This window comes from Spea bombifrons, chromosome 10, assembly GCF_027358695.1.
Source record: "Spea bombifrons isolate aSpeBom1 chromosome 10, aSpeBom1.2.pri, whole genome shotgun sequence".
NCBI lineage: Eukaryota > Metazoa > Chordata > Amphibia > Anura > Pelobatidae > Spea > Spea bombifrons.
In genome coordinates, this window is record NC_071096.1 from 8,113,964 (window position 1) to 8,139,038 (window position 25,075).

At 36.2% G+C, this 25,075-nt stretch overlaps 1 protein-coding gene across 1 annotated transcript in view; it reads left to right on the forward strand.

Moving 5' to 3' along the window:
- Nucleotides 1-25,075, forward strand: part of LUZP2 (leucine zipper protein 2) — a 147,249-nt gene that overhangs the window by 63,881 nt on the left and 58,293 nt on the right. Inside the window, exons 2-5 of the mRNA XM_053449640.1 lie at nt 7,388-7,505; nt 7,933-8,003; nt 10,311-10,392; nt 10,903-10,965. Coding sequence (XP_053305615.1) covers nt 7,388-7,505; nt 7,933-8,003; nt 10,311-10,392; nt 10,903-10,965 — 334 coding nt within the window. The remainder of the gene's footprint in view (nt 1-7,387; nt 7,506-7,932; nt 8,004-10,310; nt 10,393-10,902; nt 10,966-25,075) is intronic.

A 25,075-nucleotide genomic window follows, 5' to 3' on the forward strand; every position in this document is an offset into this window, starting at 1 on the left:
CCAAACAATGCCTGCTATTATATTGCAAATGACCTCCACAAATTGGCACATAACCGAGTGCCGTTGCTTTTCACCTTCATTAATATAAATTCATGCCATGACTCCGGCTATTACAAGGTGACATTTTGTATCTTACAAACCGTCTGGCTATTTTTCTTTTTTTTTTTCTTTTCTTACATCATACATTTAAACAGAAACTTTAGGCAGAACAATTACAGCCATGTCTCTGCTTCTCTGCTTTGTGATCCAAGTGGCTGTCTCTTGAGAGAGATTGCAAGGTACTTAAACGACATCGCCACAACTAGAAAAAAAACACGCCGCGTTACACTTATTGACAGTGGTATATTTAGCCTGACGGCTGTCCCGTCGCTTGCGTCTGTGCAGCCGTCCACTTCGTCACCTAGGTCTGGTCTAGAATACGCCGCTGATTGACACACTACTAGATACACAGTGATAATTTTAGCTGCGGCCAGCATACTTTCATGGAGGAAATAGGGAGTATTTGCTCCTATTTATGGAAAATAGCCAAGGCGGCAATATGTCTTGTTTAATGATTTTATTAATATGGTGTATGGAGTCTTGTTGAAATGTCATGTCAAAAAACAGGATTCTTTTCCATCTCACACAAAGGAATTTCTCCTTCTAGGGCATTAACTGTGTCATCATAAAGAAAAGAAAGACAACATCCTAACATCCAAAGATCCATGTTGTTACCCAGGCATGGTCATTGTGCCCCTCATGCATGATCCATATTGTCAATATATCTAAATATACAGATGACCCAACGGAGTATCTTGGAGCATCAGTGACAAAAACACAGGAGTTTGTAATGTTCCAAACTAGACTTTTGCATGTCCATTGGAAGGACCCACCCAAAACAAGCAAAAACAAAACAAAAAAATTTTTGTTTGCATTTTGTTGCTTTCATTGCTCTTACATTCTCACACTCCCTCACTCACACTCTCTTACCCTCTCCCTTAATGTCTCTATACCTACTCTGCCGACCACTTCCATGTCCCTGTCTCCTTTGCCTCATTGGTCTCATTGCCACAATTAACCATTACAATTTCATTTTTATATATAATAATAATAATTACAAATGCCTTGTTCCTTCGTCACCTAGGTCTGGTCTAGAATACGCCACTGATTGACACACTACTAGATACTAGATCCGGAATTATCTTTTCTAAATTTCTTTGTAATGTTTTTGTCTTCCTGCTTTATTATTCTGATAAGGGTCTATAGGATTAGCAAAATCCTTAAAAAAATTAAATTAACATGCAAACTGCCGATGCCTTTAGCCTCTAGCCTACTGAAGAAGCCAGTGCATCTGTAAGTCTTTATCAGAAAGCTCTGTAGGGGACAGGGATGATGGCGTTTAAGAGCTTTAATATTTAATAAAAGAAGAGGAACCCTTGGGTAGAGACACATAAAAAATAAACCTACCTTATAGTAATACATTTTATTGAGTCTTTAATGTTGCCTTTAAGTAAATACAAACTCTTGAGCATCTTGAAAATGTGGTCCCATTGAGTGCAGTAGTAGTGATCATTACATGCAATAAAATATTCATCTTCATCACAAGTATATTTACTGCTTTAAGAATGTCATATTTGCATAATTCTTCAATTTCCATCTGGAAAATAAAATGATCCGTACCCACTTTCATTTTCTCTTTAAACCGGGTTTAGATGAATTGCTCACAAAGGACAAACTGTTATATATTAATGTCGAACTGGCATATAATATAAAGGCTATTATTTTGCTTTGCATATAAAATGTGACAAATGTACATTTGCTATAGTCAGACAATTTATCTGCTCTCCATAAAAGTTCATTTTAGCAATATAACAAGAAAGACAATAAAATGTGTGTGTGAATTGGAAGCTATCCCTCTGATTAGAGTGTTTGGTGTTAATATCAAAGAGTCTGGAGACAAACACATTTTCCTATTTCTAATGGAAATGCGGGAGCCAGACAATGTTTTTAATGAAACTCTGAATAAATGTGTACATCATTGGTATCTTCAAAATTTACCTATGCACTACTACTAGAAAATCGATTGTTAGTTTTACTTTCCCTTTAAGAAGGTTTGTTCGACCCAGGGCCAAGAGAAAACTTGGTGATAATGCCCCCTAACGGACAGATGCCATCTTCAGATACCTAGATCTCCTGTGTGGTGGAGTAATACCTAGTTGCGGCCAGCATACTTTCATAGAGGAAATAGGGAATATTAGGTGGCAATATGTCTTGTTTTTAATGATTTTGTAAATATGGTGTATTTTAATTTTCAAAAAAGACATTCTGTCCCATCTGAGAGTCTTGTTGAAATGTTATGTCAAAAAACAGGATTCTGTTCCATCTCACACAAAGGAATTTGCCCTTCTAGGGTTTTAACTGTTGTCATCATAAAGAAAGACAACATCCTAACGTCCAAAGATTCTCACTCTCCCTCACTCACACTCTCTTACCCTCTCCCTTAATGTCTCTATATATTCTCTGCCGATCACTTCCATGTCCCTGTCTCCTTTTCTGCAGCTCTGCTTTTTCTCTTACAAATTTACCAAGGGTCTCATTGCCACTTACTCTGAAATAGTTCTCACTCAATGAAGCGTGTAGAAAGGAGTACAATTAACCATTAAAATGTCATTTTTGTAAATAAGTATTAAAAATGCCTTGTTCCTTCTGCCAAACTTCAAAGAAAATACAACCTCGTTTACTAGGTTTTCCCTTCAATGGATTTTTAAAGGCTGAAGTATGAATAGTAACCACTAGGGGCGCTCTAGCATCAATTCATGTCTAGTCACGGGAGGCTACTTTCTCTGATGAATTGATGTTAGAGCCTTATTCCAAGCTATACCCACTAGTCCAAGTCCATCTACGCTCGTCTCCATTGACATGTAGAAGAGCAGAATAGTAGAATCGGCTTAGCTGCAAATCAGTATAATTGCATAATTTCAAACAGCTCTGTTTCCAAAGATACTTAAACAAGAAAACCCAAAATATATGGAAGGTTAAGTCACAAATAAAAAAGCTATTGTGTAAAACAATACATGGTTGACCACTGTCCTGTTATAATTAATAAAGTCTTATCCTGATAGAACTTAATAAATAAGAAAGTGAACCAACGCAGGATAAAACTCTCAAGTATTGTACACAGTAAAATGTATTATTTATGCTTGTACTAATAAATCTATTTTACAGTTTTATCTAAAAGAACTCTTGTGTTCTTAGCACATTGCCACAACAACCTTTCCCTTCCTTGGAAAACGAACTAATATGTGAAAGGACACATTTCATTATACATTATAAAATGAGTTACTTAGTGTCTTGATCCAAGGTCATGCGGTATTTTAGAATAGAAATAGGATAGAAATATCAGATTTTTGCCCATACGCATTCAATTTTTATTCAAATCTGTGCAGTAACACAATGCAGAGATAATGTTACTTACGGAACTTGCAATGTATTTGTCATCCGTTTTATTTCTCCTGCTTTTTACAGTCGATTACTACTGAATATGATTTTAGAAATAACAAAAGGTCATTTACATCATTTCTTATTTCTTTCTTCTTTGACCATGACCAGTATGCAAATGGATGATTTTCGCTAATGCATTTTTTCTAAATAGAAGAGTTATGTGTGTAACATGGCGCTAATATTTGCGGTTCTTACAAAGATTACAAATATTGCCGTAAAACAACTAACAATAAAATTAAGATCTGCTGCTATGTAATTAGCGGCATATTGTTTTATATTCAAGTTCATTCTTGTTCTTTGTTTCTAAAACGGCTGTGTAAAATTGCGAAATACGTTATTCTCTGGGGCTTTGTTAATTATTATAAGCTATAAAAATGATAGACATTCAGAGAATTACAAGTCCAGAAGGTTAACTGGAATAAACAAAGGTGTTAAATAATTATGATTTGCAAGACGCGTTTATAGAAAACTGTAAATTTTCATTATTTTTTAAAAAAAATAACTAATGTTTCGCATTTCTTCAAAGAGTTAACATTTTTAGACTTTTCTTAGTGGTTACTTTGTACAGTGCAAACTCTGTAGAGAATTTTCAAACATAAGTTTTATGAGTTTTATTAGGAATAATATATCCTTGTAGCCATACACAATATATATTTGTCAGAAATGTCACTAGAAAAATATACACTTGATAAATGTTTTGTTCAGTCTTAAATTTTTTTACTGCCAAAATAAGTTATGGTTTTCTATCTATCTGAATTAATTACATATATTTCTCAGGAATTTTCTCAATGATTTACTTGCATATTAATAAACAGCAGTGATTTAACAGCAGAGTAAGTTTTGGGTAGGTTGAAGAAAATTGTAACTATACTGTTTTAAGGATAAATACAACGTACTTAGCTCAAAAAATAGCAATGTCGAACCAAAATGCAGAATAAATTATGGATATAGCCATATTAGTTTAAGAGTTTTTTAGTCAAAATTGACATGGAAAAACGTCATATTAGCTTTTTGGATCTTGAAGGCTTCTTCTTGATCTGACATTGGGAACTATGAGGTCCCAAAAGTTAATACGACTTTTTATATATTGGCTCAATAAAAGATCTCAACTTTGACCAAAAACTCAGTGTAAAGGGAATCATACTAACGTCAAGAGGAGAGGAAATAATAAGACTCGGCCATTTGGATTTGTATGAATTTAAATTTTAATGCATTTGGTTAAATTTGTTCGTGCATACAAATGTTCAAAAAACAAGGAGGGACGAAACAAACAAAAATTTAAGACAAAAGCTCAGAATTTTCTGGATTTTTTCCTCACTCTCTCCGTAGCTTCTCTGCCAACCATTGTTCTGTCTCCACTTACAAAAAATTACTGCAGTTTTTCTGAAGTAATACTGCAGTTTTTTGGACATGAAAAAACTGCAATACTGTACTTTTACTGCAGTATTACTGCACATTTACTGCACTTTTTTTTTATATTGCAAACCTACAGTTGTACTTCAATGTACCGCAGCTTTATTGCATTTGTACTTCCGTACAAAAATAACTGCAGTAAAACTGCAGTACAGTGAAGTACAAATGCAGTAAAACTGCAGTAAATGTGCAGTAATACTGCAGTAAAAGTGCAGTATTGCAGTTTTTTCATGTCCAAAAAACTGCAGTATTACTTCAGAAAAACTGCAGTAATTTTTTTGTAAGGGCCCTGTCTCCACTTCTCTGGGGGGAAGAGGTGGTCCTGCGGTGTGTGCAGATTGAGAAGCGGAGATAGGTAGCGGAGACACGGAAGTTATTGTCAGAGATGGTAGGGAAAGAGAGAATGAGAAAGAGTGAGGGGGAGTGTGAGAGAGAGTGAGTGAGGAAAAAAACAACAAATATAATTTCTAAATAAAAGAAAACCCTTGAATGTTTATTTCATATTGGGTCCGAGTCATTTTTGGTCCATGTGCACAAGTCTAATGATTATTACTGATGAATTTTAGATCATCAGACTATGTAACTGTGCAATTAAAGCAAGTTTATATAGGGAGAGACATTAAAATGAGAAAAGAAACATGCTTTTACTATTTACTGGTCATTCCTCAATTAGATTGTTGAGTACTAAAGTGAAAACAATTTTTAGAAGGGTATACTGTACAGTAGATGCAGGATTGTTTTTAATGATAATGGCTCCTTGACAAGCCACTTCTATGCGTGTCTCTTCTAGAAGATTCAGAGAATAGTATGGTTATGGAACTGAGGAACTCATGCCGGTCTCAACCGCTTCTAAGAAGCAGGAGAGTGAGCATTGTGTGGGACCAGCTCTGGGAGCATCAGAGACAATGTATTAAACAAAAAAATATACCTCTAGACATCTAGAACGTACACATTTTTGAAGACATGTATAAGTTTTTTTTTTATTCATGGGGTGATACCGTGTTCCTGTCAACACTTCATCTGTTATTGCAGCTATTCTCAGGAGAAACAGACTGACTGGCATAAAATGTCACTGAATATGATTTCTAACATTCCGTATGGCTCTCTCTTTTTATGTCTGTGACATGTTATTTAATGTGTAAAATGCAATTTTTCTTTCTTAAAGTGAGAAGAACTACAACATTTACAATCACTGTTAATGGAAATGTACAAACTTAAGAAAAAATAAAAAGGCATCGTAAAAGTGTAATAGGCATAAAAATGGCGGAAGGGTGTGGATTAAGTAGCATATGTTTAAAACCCTGGATATACCGGAGTGGGCAATAGCCAAGACCTATAAAATCTGAAGGACACATACATTGGGAAATAACGAAGAGTTAAATATAATATATATACACCAAGGGTATCATAAGCCAGTATGGGGCTGTTTTGCCATGGATGGCACAAACAGTCAGTATCAAACGTAAACAAAACAGCTAAAGTATTGATGCAAAAAAGTAAGAGAGCATTAAGTGATCGCTTTCCTTGGTAAAATTACCAAAACACTGGAAAATCTCATGAATTTCTACCTTCAATAGCGCTATTTTTGTGTCATTGTGTCATTGTATATCTATATTTTTGGTATGATGGACTTATTTAGTTTACATTTCATCATAGTTAAGCCTTGTCACTCTGTTACTTGTGCTACCCTAACAACATATGGTGTCTAGAATCTCTGCTATGTTCTTAGATGACTGATGAGTAAAAAGTAAAGAGCCACTGTTTTTAATGCTTTGGAGTCATCATATGCCAAATAAAAAGTGGGTACGCTTGTAACCCTCTAATGTTGTTACTTAAATATAGTTACTTAAAATAGTTTTTCTGTAAAATTTACTGATTTCGGGAAAGCCATCCCGTATATCCATCATGCGTGAAAGACATAACTTATGGCAAGCATTCTGATCAACTCAACACTACCTTTAGGAGTTAATCGTGTGATCGTGACAGTTTTTCGCTGAATAAAAAATTAAAATGAAGGCAGACAGACAGGAGTCTCTAAAGCATTTCATGAGTCAAAGTAGAGAGGCTTAAGGATAACTCCAGTGGTTTTTGCCCCGTATCAAAACTGGACACCTTCCACCCACGTCTGAGACATGACTTAGGGTACCTGGAACTGAAATCTAGCCTTGTATAAAATCTTCAGACTTCTTTTCCTGGATATTCTAGGACCTCTTTTCCTACATGTTCATTTTTAGGTCTGTTCTGGATGACTCTATATTGGTTCTACCATAATATGGACACTTTAAATGTTGCTTTCCATTCATTTCTCCCAGTTCAAGCACAGAACAGATTAGTCACACTGGTATATTTCTTATAATTAATACACTTTGCATTTAATGTTCTGTGAGGCAGTAATATCTGTCTCGCGCCAATATACAGCTTAACCTTTCTCTTTACCTTACATTTGAATACTGAATCACAGACATTTATCTGACCTGTGTATTTTCTTTGCTAGACAGGGCTATGGCAACTTGGAAAAACAACTGAAAGAGGTGTTTATGGAAAGAAGCAGCATTCTCCACCAACTTTCCAAAACATCAAAAGAACTGGAAGGCATCAAAGGGAATATTCAGGTTAGACTGCTCTAGGCTACTCAATGTACATTCTTCTAACCCTTTCAAAATATGTGAAAACTCATCAGCAAAAACACGCATTGAGCTTTTTTTTTATTCAACACATAGATCAGGTCACACATTTAAACATTTGAGGTGAGTAAGTGTGTATAGAGGCTGGAGGAATCACTCTGTAGCTTAAAACCTGGACCATGAAGTGTTTTTTTTAACTTAGGAGGAACTTGCTGCTGCTGAGGCTGCTGATCTAGAACCTCAAAGTAGCTGGGTTCTAAGGAACTCACTGAATTGGCACACGTTAAGATTGTAATCTAGTGCAATTTGGAATCTAATAAGGAATTTCTTATATGTTAAAAGCTCTATGCAGTCTACATATCCCATCGTAATATAAGGCATCGCACTCAAAATGCTGTTTTGCTTGTGTTTCTAGACACTGAAAAGCAATGAAGCCTCATCTAAAAGTGATATGCAAAAGCTTCTGGAGTTAGAAGAAAAACAAAGGTAAGGTCTTTCAAAATATCGGGGTGTCTATGCATTCAATGTGAGTTTATTTAGAACAGTCTCGCGTCTTTCAAGAGTACCTGAAAGTGTGGAGCTAAAGGCTCTACATGAATACACAATCCGTCCTGATTCCATCTTCAAAGAATGGTTGCAAGAGATAGAAATGGCTACTACTCCACTATTACCTAAGCAAGTTCTAGACAATTGGGTTGTTGAGTATAAGGAATTAGGGTAGTCTAGAACGCCTCCCAGCCTTTTCCAGTAAAAAAAAACATGTGTTTACCTTTAAACAAAGATAAAAATGAATTGCACAATATTATTGTGTTACTATATTACAGTTATAATACATGATATATTTATTTCAAATACTGATATGTCTTTTGTGTTTTAGTTATAGGGTATAAATAACTCCACTTATAAATGTATATTCTTTTCTGTAACAACTGTTAGATTAATGTATGCAGACTAACATCAGATATCTGTCAGTTCTGTCACTCACTAGGAATAAATGAGCACTTTATTTTCTTTAACTAGGTCACACAATATTTTAAATGACTGCAGAAAATGCTGGAAATTATTTATTTTATTTTTTTTGTATTTCCTTAATCTGGAATAATTTGTGAATTTAGTAGAAGGAAAATAAAATAAAGTTTTGAAAAATGCTGCTTCTTCGAGGTGGGGAACAGTGAAAACGATGGAGATGAAATTAATAAAATTGCATTATTATTGTAAAGCAAATGTAAAAACTTGAAATGATAAAAAGTATCACCTTTTCAAATAATTTATATTTTTCTGCTTTGATAGTCTACCTATATTTTTATAAAATATTTATTTCCAGTTGTCCTGTTATATTATGTTCACTTGTGTACAAGCTAAAATATTTTTTCCACATATTCTTTAAAAAAATAGCACTGAATAAAAAAAAAAACTGCAAAAAATATGTTCAATGTTTTAATGTAAGTAATATATTTAATGATTTTTACTTTTGGAAAGAAGAAACAAGAAATATTTGATATTGTTGGCATTATATTTTTTAATACATATCCCTAGATACAATTCATATTTTGATTGCTAATGACCTGCATAACATTACTAAATCTGTTACTAAAAAGTAATAACGATACTTTATATGCATTATGATTTTTTTTTCATGTAAAGGAGATCTGTCACCAGCACAGCTTTTAACATAACTCATTTTTAAAACAGATTAGTGTTCTTTGACAATTACTAGAATTGCTTTGGGAGTGTTTAGTTTTATACTTAGTGATGCCCTTTGGCACGGTCATTATTATCTAATCAGCTTTCCTGTGTGAAGTTCTCTCTTGTCCCTTTACCTGACCTTTTAAAGGCTTTCTGAACCAATCAACAACAACCAGCAACATAGGGGAGAGGAATAATTATACAGACCCTGAGATCAGGAAGTTAAGATTGCTCCCATATGGGAGTATACAGGGCTGGACTGGTGATGGTTGGTGGGCCCTGGCCTGATGACGTCAATGTGGCCAATGGCTTGATATTTGCTGCCGCACGCTACTTTTTTAAGTTCATGTAGCATGTGGCAGGGGTTATCCAGCCACTGGCCACATGCTGGAGCAGCAGATCGGTTACGTTTGGGGAACTGTTCAGCCAACGTTCCGTCGGGCATTTAACCTCTGTGTCAGATAGCCTGTCCAAGAAACTGAGTATCACCTTTAAACTAACATTTTTCTTTAAAGTATAAATGCATGGAAGGATTCGTCAGAATTCAGTAGGATCCCACTCTATGCATTTTCACCGTTTCCCCGTCCCTCAGCATCTTGGCTTGCAGTAGGTGCGTTGAGCTGAGTGCATCTCGTATGCACTAAGAAACACGTGGGCCATACTCACCGCCAGCTCGAACACTCACTTGTGTAATAGCCTCAAACAAGCCCTCGCATGCACACACCAAAAGCTTTCCAAAAAGCAGACAAAACTTGCTCCAGCCATGGACAGCACAAGGTGTGTCTTGTAGTCTTTTTAACCCCTTAAGGACGATGGGCAGTCCCTAAACCCATTGAAAACAATGCATTATGAGCCCGTGCATGTACGGGCTCATTTTTTTTACAGGTAACTAATTAGAAAGTACTGGTGTATTCTGTGTATGTGAGGATATATGGAAAATGATACTGTCCCTTAGTGATATTTTTTATATTTGTTTTTTTCTGAAAACTGCACATATTGGCTTTATTTGTTGTAAAAAAAAAACAAGCATTAACTGAAATACATCTATATATTTTATATAATTCTACCCTTTTCCTAAACGTGTCTTGTTCCTTTTTAATAAACTAGGAAAGAAATGAAATCCCTGCAGGACGCGTTTACAAAGCAGCTTAATGAGGTGACTGAAAAGGCTGAGCAGCAGCAGGCCACAGTAAGTATTTGTTATCAGGTGACCTGCCAATTACCGCTTCCTTCCATTTTTCCAATTTCCTGTTTGCGATCTGCGTGTGCAGGCAGAGCACCTTTGTTGGGTGTTAAAGGAAAGCATTGTCGCTTTGAAGTCTTATGAAATCTCCTTCTTTTGTAACGCTCTGGCTTTGTGAGCAAGAACTGAAAATGATGGAGTAGCCGTGAGTTTAACATTAATAGAAAGACGTGTATCTGCAGGGTATAAAAGAACTTCTTATCTCATTACCGCCAAACGCATTTCACGGCAAAACCTCAAAGCGAATACAAAAGTATTATGTGCACCATCAAAGGGGATGTTATTAAGTGGGCACATGTATGTATATATATATATCGGAATATTTTTTTCCCCATTTAATTATTGCCAAAACATTTAAATGCAGTTTTAAAAATATATAAATATATATTTGACTTGTTAACCCGTGCATTAACGCCTCGCAGGGAATACATTATATCCCCAATTCATATTTTTCAGATTAATTTCCTCAAGACTGAGATGGAAAGAAAAAGTAAAATGATCAGAGATCTTCAAAATGAGGTAAAGAAAATATTAGATTATTGAATGGTTTCTAGAAAATCACGAAATGTCTGAATATTATGTTTGTTTTTTCTGTAGTAACATTCGATTATTGGTAAAAGCTTCTTAAACTTCACAAGACCTGCTGTTTTTAAATTCTAAAGAGTGTTGCATCTTTCATAAATAGAGCACTAGCAGATTCTGCAAAACTATTACAACACCGGGGAATACAAATTACCAATAACATTAAAACTGATGATATACAAAAATAACACAGACATTTTGCTGTTCTATCACCTACGCTAAATGTAACACTTTTAGGGCTTCTTGCAGTTTAGGCACTCAGCGGCACTAGGAGTGAGGCTGCTAAAACTCTTCCCAGAAATAATTATTGAATCGTGTAAAATTCTGCCTTATTTATGATTTGATACGGAATGCTTAATCGTTATTTGACAAAGGAACATTTGCGTAACATTCTAGAGAGTGTAGTGAATGGTTGGAGCAGCAGCCTTAAAGGGACAATTAATGAAACATGTTTCTTAAAAACTGATGTGAGTTGCCATATGTGCTCTGCAGACAGCTTCTATGAGAAACACACTACAAAGCTACTAAAGCGGCTTTCTATTCCATGTACCTGCTTGTTAACGGGATACTGCAGCCACTATATGCAGTTTATTACATGTGACGGCAGTGTTGTCCCTATTCTATATGCCTGAGATGTTTTCAGCTGAACATTTCTCCCTGCATGCGTTATACTCAGCCAGTTCCAGCGCTGGCTATGAGACCGCTGTGGCTAGGGGTCTGGTCACATCCTATGTGTGAAAAAGGCTCCTAGCAATTTCAACGGGAACATTTTCCTGCCACTGATTAGCTTGAACCACCCAGTCACTGACTACTGTTGTCGGGCCACAGAGGAGGAGGGCAGCTGCACCTTCTACCTCACTTATTACTTTTTATTTTGAGGAATACATACTAACATATTCGTTTAATATGCATTCTTCTTTGTGGGGCCACAACGGGTCACTATCGAGTTCATCAGATACGTATCTCTTCTTTAACAAAAGAAAAAAGTAGATACAGGGCCAGACTGGTGATGACAAGGAGGACCTGGCACTTTAAGGCCTGCAGGCTCCTGATGGCGTAAGTGCAGCTGAACATACTCACTGCCTGCCAGAGACTGTGGCACTGTCGGGCAGATGACCAAAAGTATGCGCCTGCATATATACAAAATACATGCTAAAAGTTTAACAGGAAACCAGCCTTTCTAAATGTGTAGTTGTAAGACACCAGCATCTATAATTATTGACTTTTTTTGGATTATGTTTGTGTTTGCTGTTCTACAAAGGAAGTCATTTGCATGTCATTATATTTAATGAAAAAAGGATGCAAGCGCAGCAGTCGTACATTGTGCTCCGTGTCTTTTGCCTTAGTAGGTTTTTCTAAGTCATTCAGCACAGCTCCAGGAATCAGTCAACTTCTATAATTTCTAAAGCTTGAAATTTTCATTATTGCATCTGTTTTAGAGAACATAAATTCATCTTCTGCCTGTCTTAGCCCAAATGACTTTCAGGTTGTTCATATCTAATATAATCACGGAGCCACCGGTTTTAATATTGAAGGGAAATGTTTTGGTGTGATTTAGATTTTAATCCTGATAAATCTCTAAAAAAAAACAACATTTCTCATAAATGTTAGATTTGATTTATAATTCTTTTTTTTTGTCTTTATAAATCAAACGATTTGCTTTTTCACTTATCTGCAGTGTAGGCTTGAACATTTTGAAAACCAAGGTTTTTTTTTATGCAATTATCACATAAAAATTCAAAAATCATACTAATATAATAATCAGGGACTGCAGAATACGGGCCTATTGATTGTGTGAATGGATTAAAGACAATATTGTTTTCTGTATATTCTATAAGGGGATGCATATGATGAAATAATATGAAATAAATACCTGAGGCAGAAGCTGCAGCCCTGCCGCTGCCCTCTTACAGTAAGCATAACATGTGCATGGCGATATGTTTGGCTGAACACATCACCTGTATGCAAAATAGCTGGTTGGTGGGGGAAGTGGGCAAATCCATATTGGGGGATTCTACAGACCCTATAATACAACATTTACTGGGTTAACATTAGAGGTAGTAATTTATTTTGGCTCACCCAAAGCATATGTTGCTCTATCCAGGGTACTTTAGGATTCTGCAGAACCCCCTCCCAATGCATTTCCAAGGGGAACACCATGAAAATGTAAAGGAAGCATACAACTATCATACTCATTTGAGTGCATATAATAGCTGGGTTGTACCTTTAATGCCATGATTGAAAATAAGCATCCTTTGACGAAGTATGTAATTCCATTGATTGCATTTTACACAGAAGGTGGCATATGCATAGCTCTCATCAACCAAAAAACAATAGCTCATAAACAAGGGCACTTTACATTTTTGTAAAAGTGTATTAGATGACATAATGTAGGTCAGTACAAGGGGAAGCTGCTCCTCAGACTCTTTGGATGTGACAAGGATCTAAAATGTTGATTAGTAAAGGATGCCTTAATGACCCAGAATACTTATAACCTTCTATTTATTATATAATAACATGATGTGTCACAGCACCAGGCACTTGTGATGACTTAGTAGACATTATTGGAGAGATGAATTACTAGGCATTAAAATACCTAAAAGTATGTGCTTCAACCCCTATTTTGTCAATGGGTTTTTTTTAATGCAAGGAAGAAGAATGAAAAGACCAAGGCTGCGTTGTAATTCTGTTTGAAGAATAATGGCAACATTGTATTAGCCTCTAGACTAGATATCTGGGAAAAGATCATAGGAAATTTCATTAATGTTTAAGGTTGTTTAAGGTTTATCATTGTATATATATATATATATATATATATATATATATAGCACATGGATGTTATAGAAGGTAAAGTACCCTCAATTTACTATTAACCTAATGTTGCTCAGAACCACCAATAGAGACCAAATCAGTGACTTTAAGCTGGAAAGTTGCCAGCACAGTGAGATCAAAATGGTGCAAGTCCAGAGCATTTCTGGCAAAACATTTTTATGTTTCGCTATGGAAAATTGGGTATGTATTATTTTTGTGTTATACGAACATAGATTTATGGATAAGGCGGTAATGGACAAATAAACCCACTGAGAGACTCCAGGTGTTTCCAGATCATGTCTTACAGTTCTAAAGACCCCAGGGGATGATAGGAAGCATTGAAACTTCAAAGGGTATAGACATTACGAGTCTTGGGCGGAAAGTTCATATTCATATTTTGGGGGAAAATGTGTTAGTATTCAATAAAATTCGTCCATTTCTGGCTTCCTATTCGACGGAATTCCTCCAACATTTTTGTTTCTGGAAATTCCATTCATTTGTCCGGTTGCTATGGAAACAAGAAATAAATGCGTAGAAGAACTTAGTTCAACAGGGAATTTGAGAACAATAGAAGGTCAAGATTAACTCTCAGCAAGTATCTCTGACTTGGAGTTGTGGTTAAGGTGTTGGACTTCCACCCCGTTATTCGTAAGTTTGAATCTGGCCACTGCCAGCTTGTTCCCACGCCAATAATCTCATTATTAAGGTTAACTGACAGTTGAGGATAGCAGTGGACTGGTTAAATTATTTACATTAATTAATGATCCTAATTAAATCAAAACTTTAGAGAGTCCTAGATACTGTGAGAAATGGCAGGCTGAGGCTCACTGCGTCTCACGCAACACAGCAGTTTCACATAAAGCAGTCACAGTGAAATGAACGGATCCCCAGCCAGCTCTGCTCTTATATAGCCTCTCTTCATTACTAGCCTGCTTTTTTTCTTTGAACAGCCATTGGACAAGCCCTTAGCATGATGTGACAGGAGTGAGCTGATTGGACAAAGATCAGCTTACTCAATGTCCCTCCTCTTAGTGCAGGCAAAATGGAGAGATTCTCCTCCTTTTAGTGTAGCTAAAATGGCGGCTGCAGTGATGGAAGGAATGAACAAAAATGTTTGTATTTTGCACATTCATTTTTCATTTCTTTCATCCAATGTTGCATTTGTTGTTTTGTTATTTGGACGAATAGATGAAATGGCAACATTTGGCACAAAAACGCATATCAAGGGGCAGCCATCTTAGTTACAATAGACAGTAGGTATGTGCAAATGGGCCAAAAACGATTTAGACACATTTTTTGGCTCGTTTTTGGCCCATTTGTTTTCGAGTAATAAATTTCCTGCCTGTTTGTTTTGGACGACAATTGGGGGGCATTTTCAATCATGAAACAAAGTTCTATGTCCTACACTAACATGTACTTATTTGCTCTCCCACACTCTCTCAAACTCTCCCTCACATGCACATTTTGGCCAAAGTTCACACTAGGTTACCTTAGGGCAAACTGGTGTAGCTTCCGGTGATATCCCCAATCCTCTAATCAAGGGGAGAGGATGTCACCATCCTTTTGGTGGAATTTTACACAGGATTATTTTAGGGCAAAATGGCAGAACGTCTGTTGACGTCCTCTACCGTGACCCTCCAATAACCTTGGGATGATGCTGCTGTAGAAGTCCAGGAGTCAGGGATAAGGCCCCTAGAATGTTGTTTGTAAATCAAAAAATACCCCCCGGATTTTGTCAGAGTCGAAAGGCCAGGAAATTAAATATGTTGCCTGAAAACTAATGCAGCAAATGTGAAATGCAAATTTCGTCTGAATCAGTTAAGCAATGTTTGTTTTTCAGAAGGGTATCAAGTAGAAGTGGTCTGAAAAGTTTTTCCAATCTGAATAACTGAGTTAAGCATTTAAAATGGTGACAGGTACATAACATAAGGCTGCTTTTTATAAAGAGCATGGAATAGAAGTTGATTAGGATGTATGGTCAGGGGTGAAACAACTAACACTGAAATACAAAAATGTAAAAAAAAAATGCCAGGATATGATGTCATATTATAGATCCTGGTCTCTGCAAGTTCCCTGGAGCAAAGGTAAAGTCTTTATGGCCCATGAATCTAAGACAAGACCAAGGACTGATTAAGGTTTGGGTCTTTACATCAGGAAAAATGGACACACTAGATAGGCCTAATGGCTCTTATATGTCATCAAATTCTATGTTTCTAGTATCTCTGCTCCATTACAATCCCCCACCATAGGACAGCCCACCCACCTTAGCAGAGGTTGAAATACCCATTATCTACCTCAACACCACACAATCATACACAGCTTGTGTAGTACATGGCATCAAAGATAACTATACATTGTCCTAAGAAGAGTAGCAAGAAATGCAAATTGTGCATACTTTAGCAACCATTTAGAAAATCTAAACTGAAAATAAAATGGAAAATTGATTATATCTCCTACAATATTTTGTATGTGAAGTCTATTTTCCCTGCTGGGTAATATAAAGAGCATTCCTATTTACAAAAAAATAAATCTAATACCATAAGTGCCAAGCTGTGTTTAATCTAAAAAGGGCATCGCTTTATCTGGTTCCTCTTGTGAATGCAATCAAGAACATCTTGTTCTATTATTAAATATGTGTGCTATTTAGATAGTGACCTATGGTTCATGCATGAAAAAATGGCAAAATGCTCTTTTTACTTGAGCATGAATACCATAATCTGTTTTCTGACATACTGGTCTCATTATATATACCGTATTGGCTCGATTATAGGCCGCACTTTTTTCCCCCACTTTAAGTTTTTAAAGTGGGGGTGCGGCCTATATTCGGGCTCTAGCGCCCGACGCCCGGGACATGCAGTCCCGGGCGCCGGGCAGGCAGCGGGGTTAAGATACAGGTCCCCCGCAGCGGTGCAGGGGACCTGCATCCTTCTCCCCGATACGCTCAGACAGCCTCCCCTGCCAGCACTTCCCACGGGGGGGGGGTGCCGGCACGGGAGGTTATCTAAGCGCTTTACCTCTGCCCACCCCCGACTTACCGGAGCAGACTCCCGGGTGTCTTGCGGGGCCGGCGGGAGACATTTACGCAATACGCGCATGCAACTTCCGGTACCGGAAGTTGCATACGCGTATTGCGTAGATGTCCCTCGCCGGCCCCGCAAGACACCGGGAGTCTGCTCCGGTAAGTCGAGGAGGGGGGGGCAGAGGAGGACAGCGGCAGCGTATCGCGGGGAGGGAGGACGGCGGCAGCGTATCGCGGGGAGGGAGGACAGCGGCAGCGTATCGCGGGGAGGGAGGACAGCGGCAGCGTATCGCGGGGAGGGAGGACAGCGGCAGCGTATCGCGGGGAGGGAGGACAGCGGCAGCGTATCTCGGGGAGGGAGGACAGTGGCAGCATATCTCGGGGGGGGGGAGACAGAGTGGCAACATGTTTTTTTTGGTGCTTTTTTAAAGAAAAAAAACTTTTTCTTTAAAAAAGCACCAAACTTTTAGGGTGCGGCCTATATACGGGGGCGGCCTATATCCGAGCCAATACGGTATATATATATATATATATATATATATATATATATATATATATAATTTATCTATTATAAATATAATTACTTATATGCCGTGTTAATGGGAGTATAATATATGAAGAACGTTGAAAAGTGGGGAAATGTCCAAAGATCCTAGCAGATAATCTCACGTTTATTGTTTATTATTTCAATGTAAGCACTCTTTTAATATACCGTTATATATTATTATACTTGTTTTTGGTTTGTTTTTTTTTTTGTTTTTTTACTTTTTACACAAATTATCTTTAACAGTACTATATAAAATGTAATATAATAAACAGTGCAATTCTACTGTGTTGCAGCTCTAGTTTTATTCTTGTATTTGAGGATTCTATCAAACATAACTGTTCTGTGTCCATGAGCTTCCGTATTATTAAACCCATACGTTTTCTTAAAAATGACCCTGTCCCCCAAACTTGGTATACTGAATCTCAGCAGACGTGCCTTGTGGGTTCACCTTTTTACAATGTGATTTGGTATAATAGTTTAAGACAATTGAGCTAGAAGTCCCCTTAGTACTGTAGGGATTCCACCCTATACACTTGACTGTGTATGTGAGCAAGAAAAATATTATTTGTAGCACCTTGCTGTTGACTGATTAGTCTTTTGGGTTGTAAGATCTTGGAGCAGTGACAAGTTCTACTGTACTTTTCTTAAAGACAGACAGTAAAATGTTATGGTATGGTTCTCTATAAACCAAGGCATCCCTGTTCATCTGGCAGCAGTTAAATTTATCTGCCATCCCAATGGAGCTCAGTAAAGTTTTCTTCCATCTCGCCGGCAAACTGAGGTTATTAGATGTTTTGCCCCTTGGGTAAGAGTAAGGTACATAATGATGTTCAGCGTATAACGTCAAATACTCATGTACAGAAAAAAAGAGTTGGAAATGAGTTATATCCCTGTACCATGTTCAGAAAATCCTACCAGATTATATAAAGTTTTAAATGTAGCCTCAGATCCAACCCATGTGTTGTTTTAGGTGCAATAGAGCTCTTCAATGCATGTTCTTTTATTAGAGCAGCAGAATAGGTTCATACTTTTTATTTTTAACCCTTTAAGGACTATGGGCGGTCCCTAAATCCATTGAAAACAATGCATTTTGAGCCCGTACATGTACAAGCTTTGTCATTAAGGGGTTAAAAATAGAGACATTGCCCAGTGTATATTAAAGGGACAATGCAGCAATCACATAGACTTTAACGTACATGATAGCAGAAGTCCTCCATTTGCATTTGCCCCTTACCCCATACCCAGCTATTTTCCATGCAGGAGGCATGTTAGACTGAACATATCTTCCTTCATGTGTTATGTATAATGGCAGTCAGCTCCAGTGCTGTTTCAATGAACACTCTTCGGTTGGGGTTCACATGAATGGAAAGTGCTGCCATTGATTTCATTGGGGCAGCTTTCTTGCCTCTGATTGGCTGCTTAAAGCAGACCATGGACGGGATGGGGAGCTGCAGCTATGAATGTACAGCTTCTCTCTAAATTAAGTACTTTTTCTTACTATCACATGCAATCATTCTTCAGGAGCATCCCTGGGGCACTGATGTGTCCCCTTAACGGCCCAGTATTTGAAAGATATGCACACATTCGGTTGAACTTACTAGTCATCCCTGGTTGAAATGCATTACACCAAATACTTTTTAGGTGTTGTCTAGAGAGTAATAAAATTCTGCTTACAGTTGCACATACAATACTGCATTAAATAAAAGCTTAATTAGGGTTAGGGTTAGTTTAAGATATGCAATATACTGTACATAAATACATTCCCAGGGTTTTGCAGATAAAATGTAATTATGGTTACAACATGTTTTACTGTAAAAACTTGTTACTGCCAAATCCAAACAAAATCAATTTAATTCTATTAAAAGTGACTTCAATGTATATATCTTAGCATATGTCTATGCTAAAGGGAAGAACCAGATCTTTATTAGGAATGGTGGATACTTTCACCATGATCCACTGATAACCATTTTATCATCTGTAAATTGTTATGATCATAATCAAAACCTGCACAGGATCTATTAAAACCCTTGCTTTTAAATACGTGAAGGCTAGGATATTTTTTAAATGGAAAATACACATGAATCAGTAACTTTATCCTTGAATGTAATATTTATGGGGAAAAAATATGTGATTTGCAGTTTCTCGAGGAGTGGCACACTATGTGTATGGTGAATCTGGGGATCAGTGTGTGTACACGGTGTGTGTGTGTGTGTGTGTGTGCCTCTAAGATGCTTGGTCACTGAAGCAACTGTCAAAATTGTAGATAATTCAAACATAAATCAGAACGAGCCAGGTAATCTTATACAATAACATTCCAGTAATTGTCTTAGTGTTTATGTTTTGTGTATGGTCCTTTTAGAAGGCTCGTGTAGCCTTTAATATGTTCATGGTGTCCAACAGACACCTAAGCCAGTCTTCTTTTTTTGGCCAGGTATAATAAATTTTTGTGATAGAATTTGGCATTTCTCACTAGTGATCATTTTTCTCCCATTATTTGCTCACCTTTCATGTCACTAAGCACTTACCTTTAAAAGCAACTTTTAAGACTTTTACATATAGTGTTGTTACCGAAGTGAAACCAAAGTAGAACAAAAACCCACATTTAATAAAATAGAAGCAATTTCACCTAGATGTTCGACATACAAACTACTAAGGTTTTAAAGTCCTGGGTTACGTTTCCATCAAAATGATTAGTTATGGGAAAAATTCTGACTATGATGTACTATATCCCTGGGGCGTGTATGAAATAGTTTTAAAACAACTTTTAATAAAGAAAAGGTTAGATGAGAAAACACAATTATTTCCTTACACGTAGAGGTAGAGGCTTGTAAGTCTATACAACTTAAATTCAAAGAGCATTTTTTCTTAGCATCAAATATCTGTGAACTCTGCTGGATATAACATTTTTACAACTTAATAAAGCATTAGAGAAGAATGTCTAGTGCTGTTGAATTTTCAAACCTTGGAAGAAGAAATAATTCTTTAATCAAGTTTCATTTTTTGTGTCACGCGATTAGGACAAGAATTAAACATTCCCTGGAAAAATCTGGATGTAACAAAATGTAACTCTTAGGTTAAAATACTTTATTGAATTAGAAAACAGCCTTTCATCTTTATAAATTTGTTTCACATTGACATTCAGGTTCAGATTTTAGAAAACATGTACAGGCTACAGATTTTCTGTGTTACTCCGTTGACCAAAGTTGAAGAAATCTAAAAAAAAAAATCTGCCTTCTGGTTCTATAATTTGATTTTGTTGAGTAATGATTTCTTTATGTTAAGATAGAAATCACACAATGTTAAAAAAGTCCTAAAACTCTGAAGCATAACCCAAACATTGTAATAGACCAGAAGGCTAATCATTATCATTGTGGTAAAAATTACAAAAGATAAAATGAATTACAAGACATAATACCATAGGGATTATGAATTATTGGTCCCTTAAGAAAACTGCCAGCATCTCTAACCTAAAAATTACCTATTTTGAATTATTATCTTGCAAACGAACCAAAAACTATTCAGAAAATTGTTTTGTTTTTGGTGCATTTGTTTTGAGATAATGAATTTCATTTCCAGTCTTTTCGGTTTTGGACCAAATTCAGAGGGCTTTTTCCATTCATCCATATGTCTCTGACATGTTGTCACTCATGCTCTCTAACACTCTCTCACGCTCTCTCACACTGTCTCATACTCTCTCACACTCACTCTCTATAATGCTCTCTTTAAATGTCTCCCTACCTTCCCAGCTGACCGCTTCTCTTGCCTCTTCTTGTTTGTCTGTCTTATTTCTTCTGTCTTCTTTATTTTGTATTCTTTCATCATCCACTTATGAAACAAGTTAACAAGTTAACTTCCATACAATTATCACACTATTACATAATTGATAGTATTCTACAAATGACTCGACAAATATTTAGGGTTGTTTTTTGAGACTATTGATTTGTTTTAGTGATTTCCATGTTAAGAAATCCTGTTGAGTCACGAAGCCCTGATGAACATCTCTGTGTACATCTTTGTCCACATTTTGGTCTATACAGAGATGTTCCTTGTGGCCAAGAAACCATGAAGAACATCTCATGTAGACTAAACAATATCACAGGAGCTGCGAGCATGGCTGTTTATATCAGAAAAATCTGATGAAAATAGATATGAGGGTTATCTTACACCCCATTCTCAAATCTTTATCTAGGTTCCGTCCTAAAAGCAAGTTGAGTGAAAAATACATTTACAAAAAGTAATGTTTTTTTGACATGGACAAAGCAAAAATCAAGTTTTTTTCCTTCCCTAGATTTTTATCCGACCATTCACCAGATACTCTTTGTTGTGGAAGTGTCTACTGAAAATCCCAGTAGTTGGCGAACTTTAAAGTGTCAAATTCAGATAATATCAATTCATTTTCAAAATCAGTACTCCTGTCTCTATATCAGATTTAAAATACAAAGGACAAGATGTACACTAATTATATAAACTATCAACAGAAACAAGAAAGTACACATCAGTACACATTTGGTTGACTTAGTCACTTACTGCTGTAGAAAAATCATTTTAGCGACAATTACAGTAGCTAACAATTCCACCTGTACCGCAACTGTGTGTTAAACACCCAATCCTTTTCCAGAAATATTTTTTAACCATGTCAAATTTTGCCTCGTTCGTAATTTAAGGTGGGAATACTTAACAGGCATGCGACACAACAAGAAGACACTAATGGGCTGTTGAAACTGAAAATGCTACTGTGTTGCCTTCGTGCGATTTAAGCGTTAAACTAAAGGATGGTAATACAACTTGCTAAAGTTCACATTTAATGTCAATTGTGTCCTTACTTATTATAATTGCTGAATTCTGGCATGCAGTTTCAACCTTTTCTTTCTCCTTTATTGTGGTGAGAATACATCACTTGAATTATTATTATATAACTCAAAAGAACAATTATTGTAAAATTCATAAAGTGTAGATGTGGTGTTCGCATTATTTTTTTTTTTATTTAATATTATTAAGTAATGAAATCTGGGTCTATGAATTAAGGCAGAACAAACCTTTTGTTATATTACAAGAAAAATATCTACTTTATGAAATCTGAATTATTTTTTAATATTTCCATTGTCAAAAATAATCAAGTTTATTTATTTATAGAATAATTTATTAAAAAATCTTTACATCTTGTAATTTACTCACAGTTTAGAGATAAAAAAAACAACAACTCAACACTAAGAAATATTACAGGCAGGTTTACAGATGGCTTGACATATTTTCTCACACATTTTTTTTTTTTAAATAATTTGCTAATGAGGATTTTTTAGCACCAATAAAAATCAATTAAAGGAAGCATAAAAAAGCCAAAAAGATTAATTGGACATAAAGTAAAACCTACCAACCATTCAATGTTTTTATGTCAATAAACTGATATGATTTTACTTTATAAATATTATTAATTACTAGATTTGATCACAATTTACAACAGTACAAACCTATCGAAAGAAAATTAACAGAGCGTAATTCTTACTTAATGCTATTTTAATATTTACATTTTTAATTACAGTATTTGGTAGTAGACTCTACTGAGAAACTGGTTGATAAGTGGGACAGCCTCCCCATTGGAGTGATAGAGGTTAATACAGTAAGGTAATTTAAACATGCATGAGATAGGCGCACGGCTATCCTGAAGATGAGTCCAAGGGCTGTTTAAGGTTTAAGTCTTTACATTAAAATCTAAATAACCTTAATAAACCTAAATATTTGATGGTCACAAGCTGGTAAAGCTAATCTGAGCAACAATCACGTAAGATCTAAAACTTCCAAGATATATACACTCACTGGCCACTTTATTAGGTACACCTTTCTAGTACAGGGTTGGACCCCCTGTTGACTTCAGAGCTGCCTTATTCTTTGCGTCATACAAGGTGCTGGAAATATTCCTCAGAGATTTTGGTCCGTGTGGACATGATGGCATCATGCAGTTGCAGCAGATTTGTCGGCTGCACATCCATGATGTGAATCTCCCGTTCCACCGCATCCCAAAGGGGCTCTATTGGATTGAGATCTGGTGACTGTGGAGGCCGTTGGAGTTCAGTGAACTCATTGTCATGTTCAAGAAACCAGTTTGAGAAAATGGCATGTAAAGAAAGCCTTTCTTGTTCTGAAGAAAACAATATATAACTTTTATGGGTACGCTAAATTGCAGAGATGAAAATTACAGCTAAACCTGATCCCCGCAAAGGTGTTAAAACAGCCTTGGTCACTAGAGTACAAAAAGAAAAAAAAAAAGAAATACAAAGAATTTCGAGATATAGTGTAGAAACCACAATGACAGGAGTATTCTCTACTGTTTATTTTTAGCTGTCATTTTCACATAAATTCTAGAGTTATAAGAAAGGGATTTCTAGTGCATCGTTACTATATCTCTTTTATTCGATATAGAGTCAAATTGTAGGTATATGGACTGTCTCTCAACTGAACAATCGAAAAGGCAGACAAGGATGGCTGACAATATGACATGAAGCTGCACATTTGTGCTAAATAATTTATATTTGGTAATAATAATACTGCATACCAATAAAGATGGCGGCTCTGTGCATCCTGTGCTATTGTTGCTTTTGGCCGGTGGGTCTTCATGAGTGAGCAGTTCTCTTCCTCCTAGAATAGTAGCGTTGATGGCATTATGTGAGCAGTGGGTAGTGAAAGTGATCCGTCTTTGAGCACTAGAAAGGGTGCAGAGGCGGGCTACAAAATTAATAAAAGGAATGGAGCACTATAGTTATGAAGAAAGGTTAAATAATTTAAATCTGTTTAGTTTAGAAAAACGTCGCCTCAGAGGGGATATGATAACGTTATATAAATATATTCGGGGCCAATACAAACTATTGTGTGGAAATCTGTTCATAAACAGGACTATGCATAGGACACGTGGTCATGCATTTAGACTGGAAGAAAGGAGATTTAGACTAAAGCAGAGGAAAGGGTTTTTTACAGTAAGGACAATAAGGATGTGGAATTCTCTGCCTGCAGAGGTAGTTTTATCAGAGTCTGTACAGACGTTTAAACTGCAACTGGATGGATACCTGGAAAAACATAATATTCGGGGATATAATCTTTAATTATGGGGAAACAGCTTATTGATCCAAGGAGAAATCTGACTGCCATTTTGGGGTCAAGAAGGAATTTTTTTCCCTGGTTTGTGCAAAATTGGAAACAGCGAAACCAGGTTTTTTTTTTGCCTTCTTTTGGATCAACAGCAACAAATTAACAGATATAGGAAAGGCTGAACTTGATGGACGCAGGTCTTTTTTTTTCAGCCTATATAACTATGTAATTATGTAACCATCTGTCATTGGTAGTATGGATACCCATTAAGAGTAATGCACCTACCATGACCTCTTAAGTGTAACATGCGCTTAAATGATGCATGATTCATTTAGAAGCAAATATTTCTGAGATGACATGTTATTTATGCCTTTCCATAAGTGTACTAAAAAAGGGAAAATGTGAGAAATAGATTTTGTATATGAAAAGCAAAAGAGTCAAAGTAAATCTTTTTTTAAAAAAAGTATATATATATATATATATATATATTTACAAATAGTATCTGAACATGGAAAATGCTTTAATTTTATTTGCCATGATAGTCTAAATAATATTGTATTATATTTTAGTGAATCAACATCCTTAGAGTA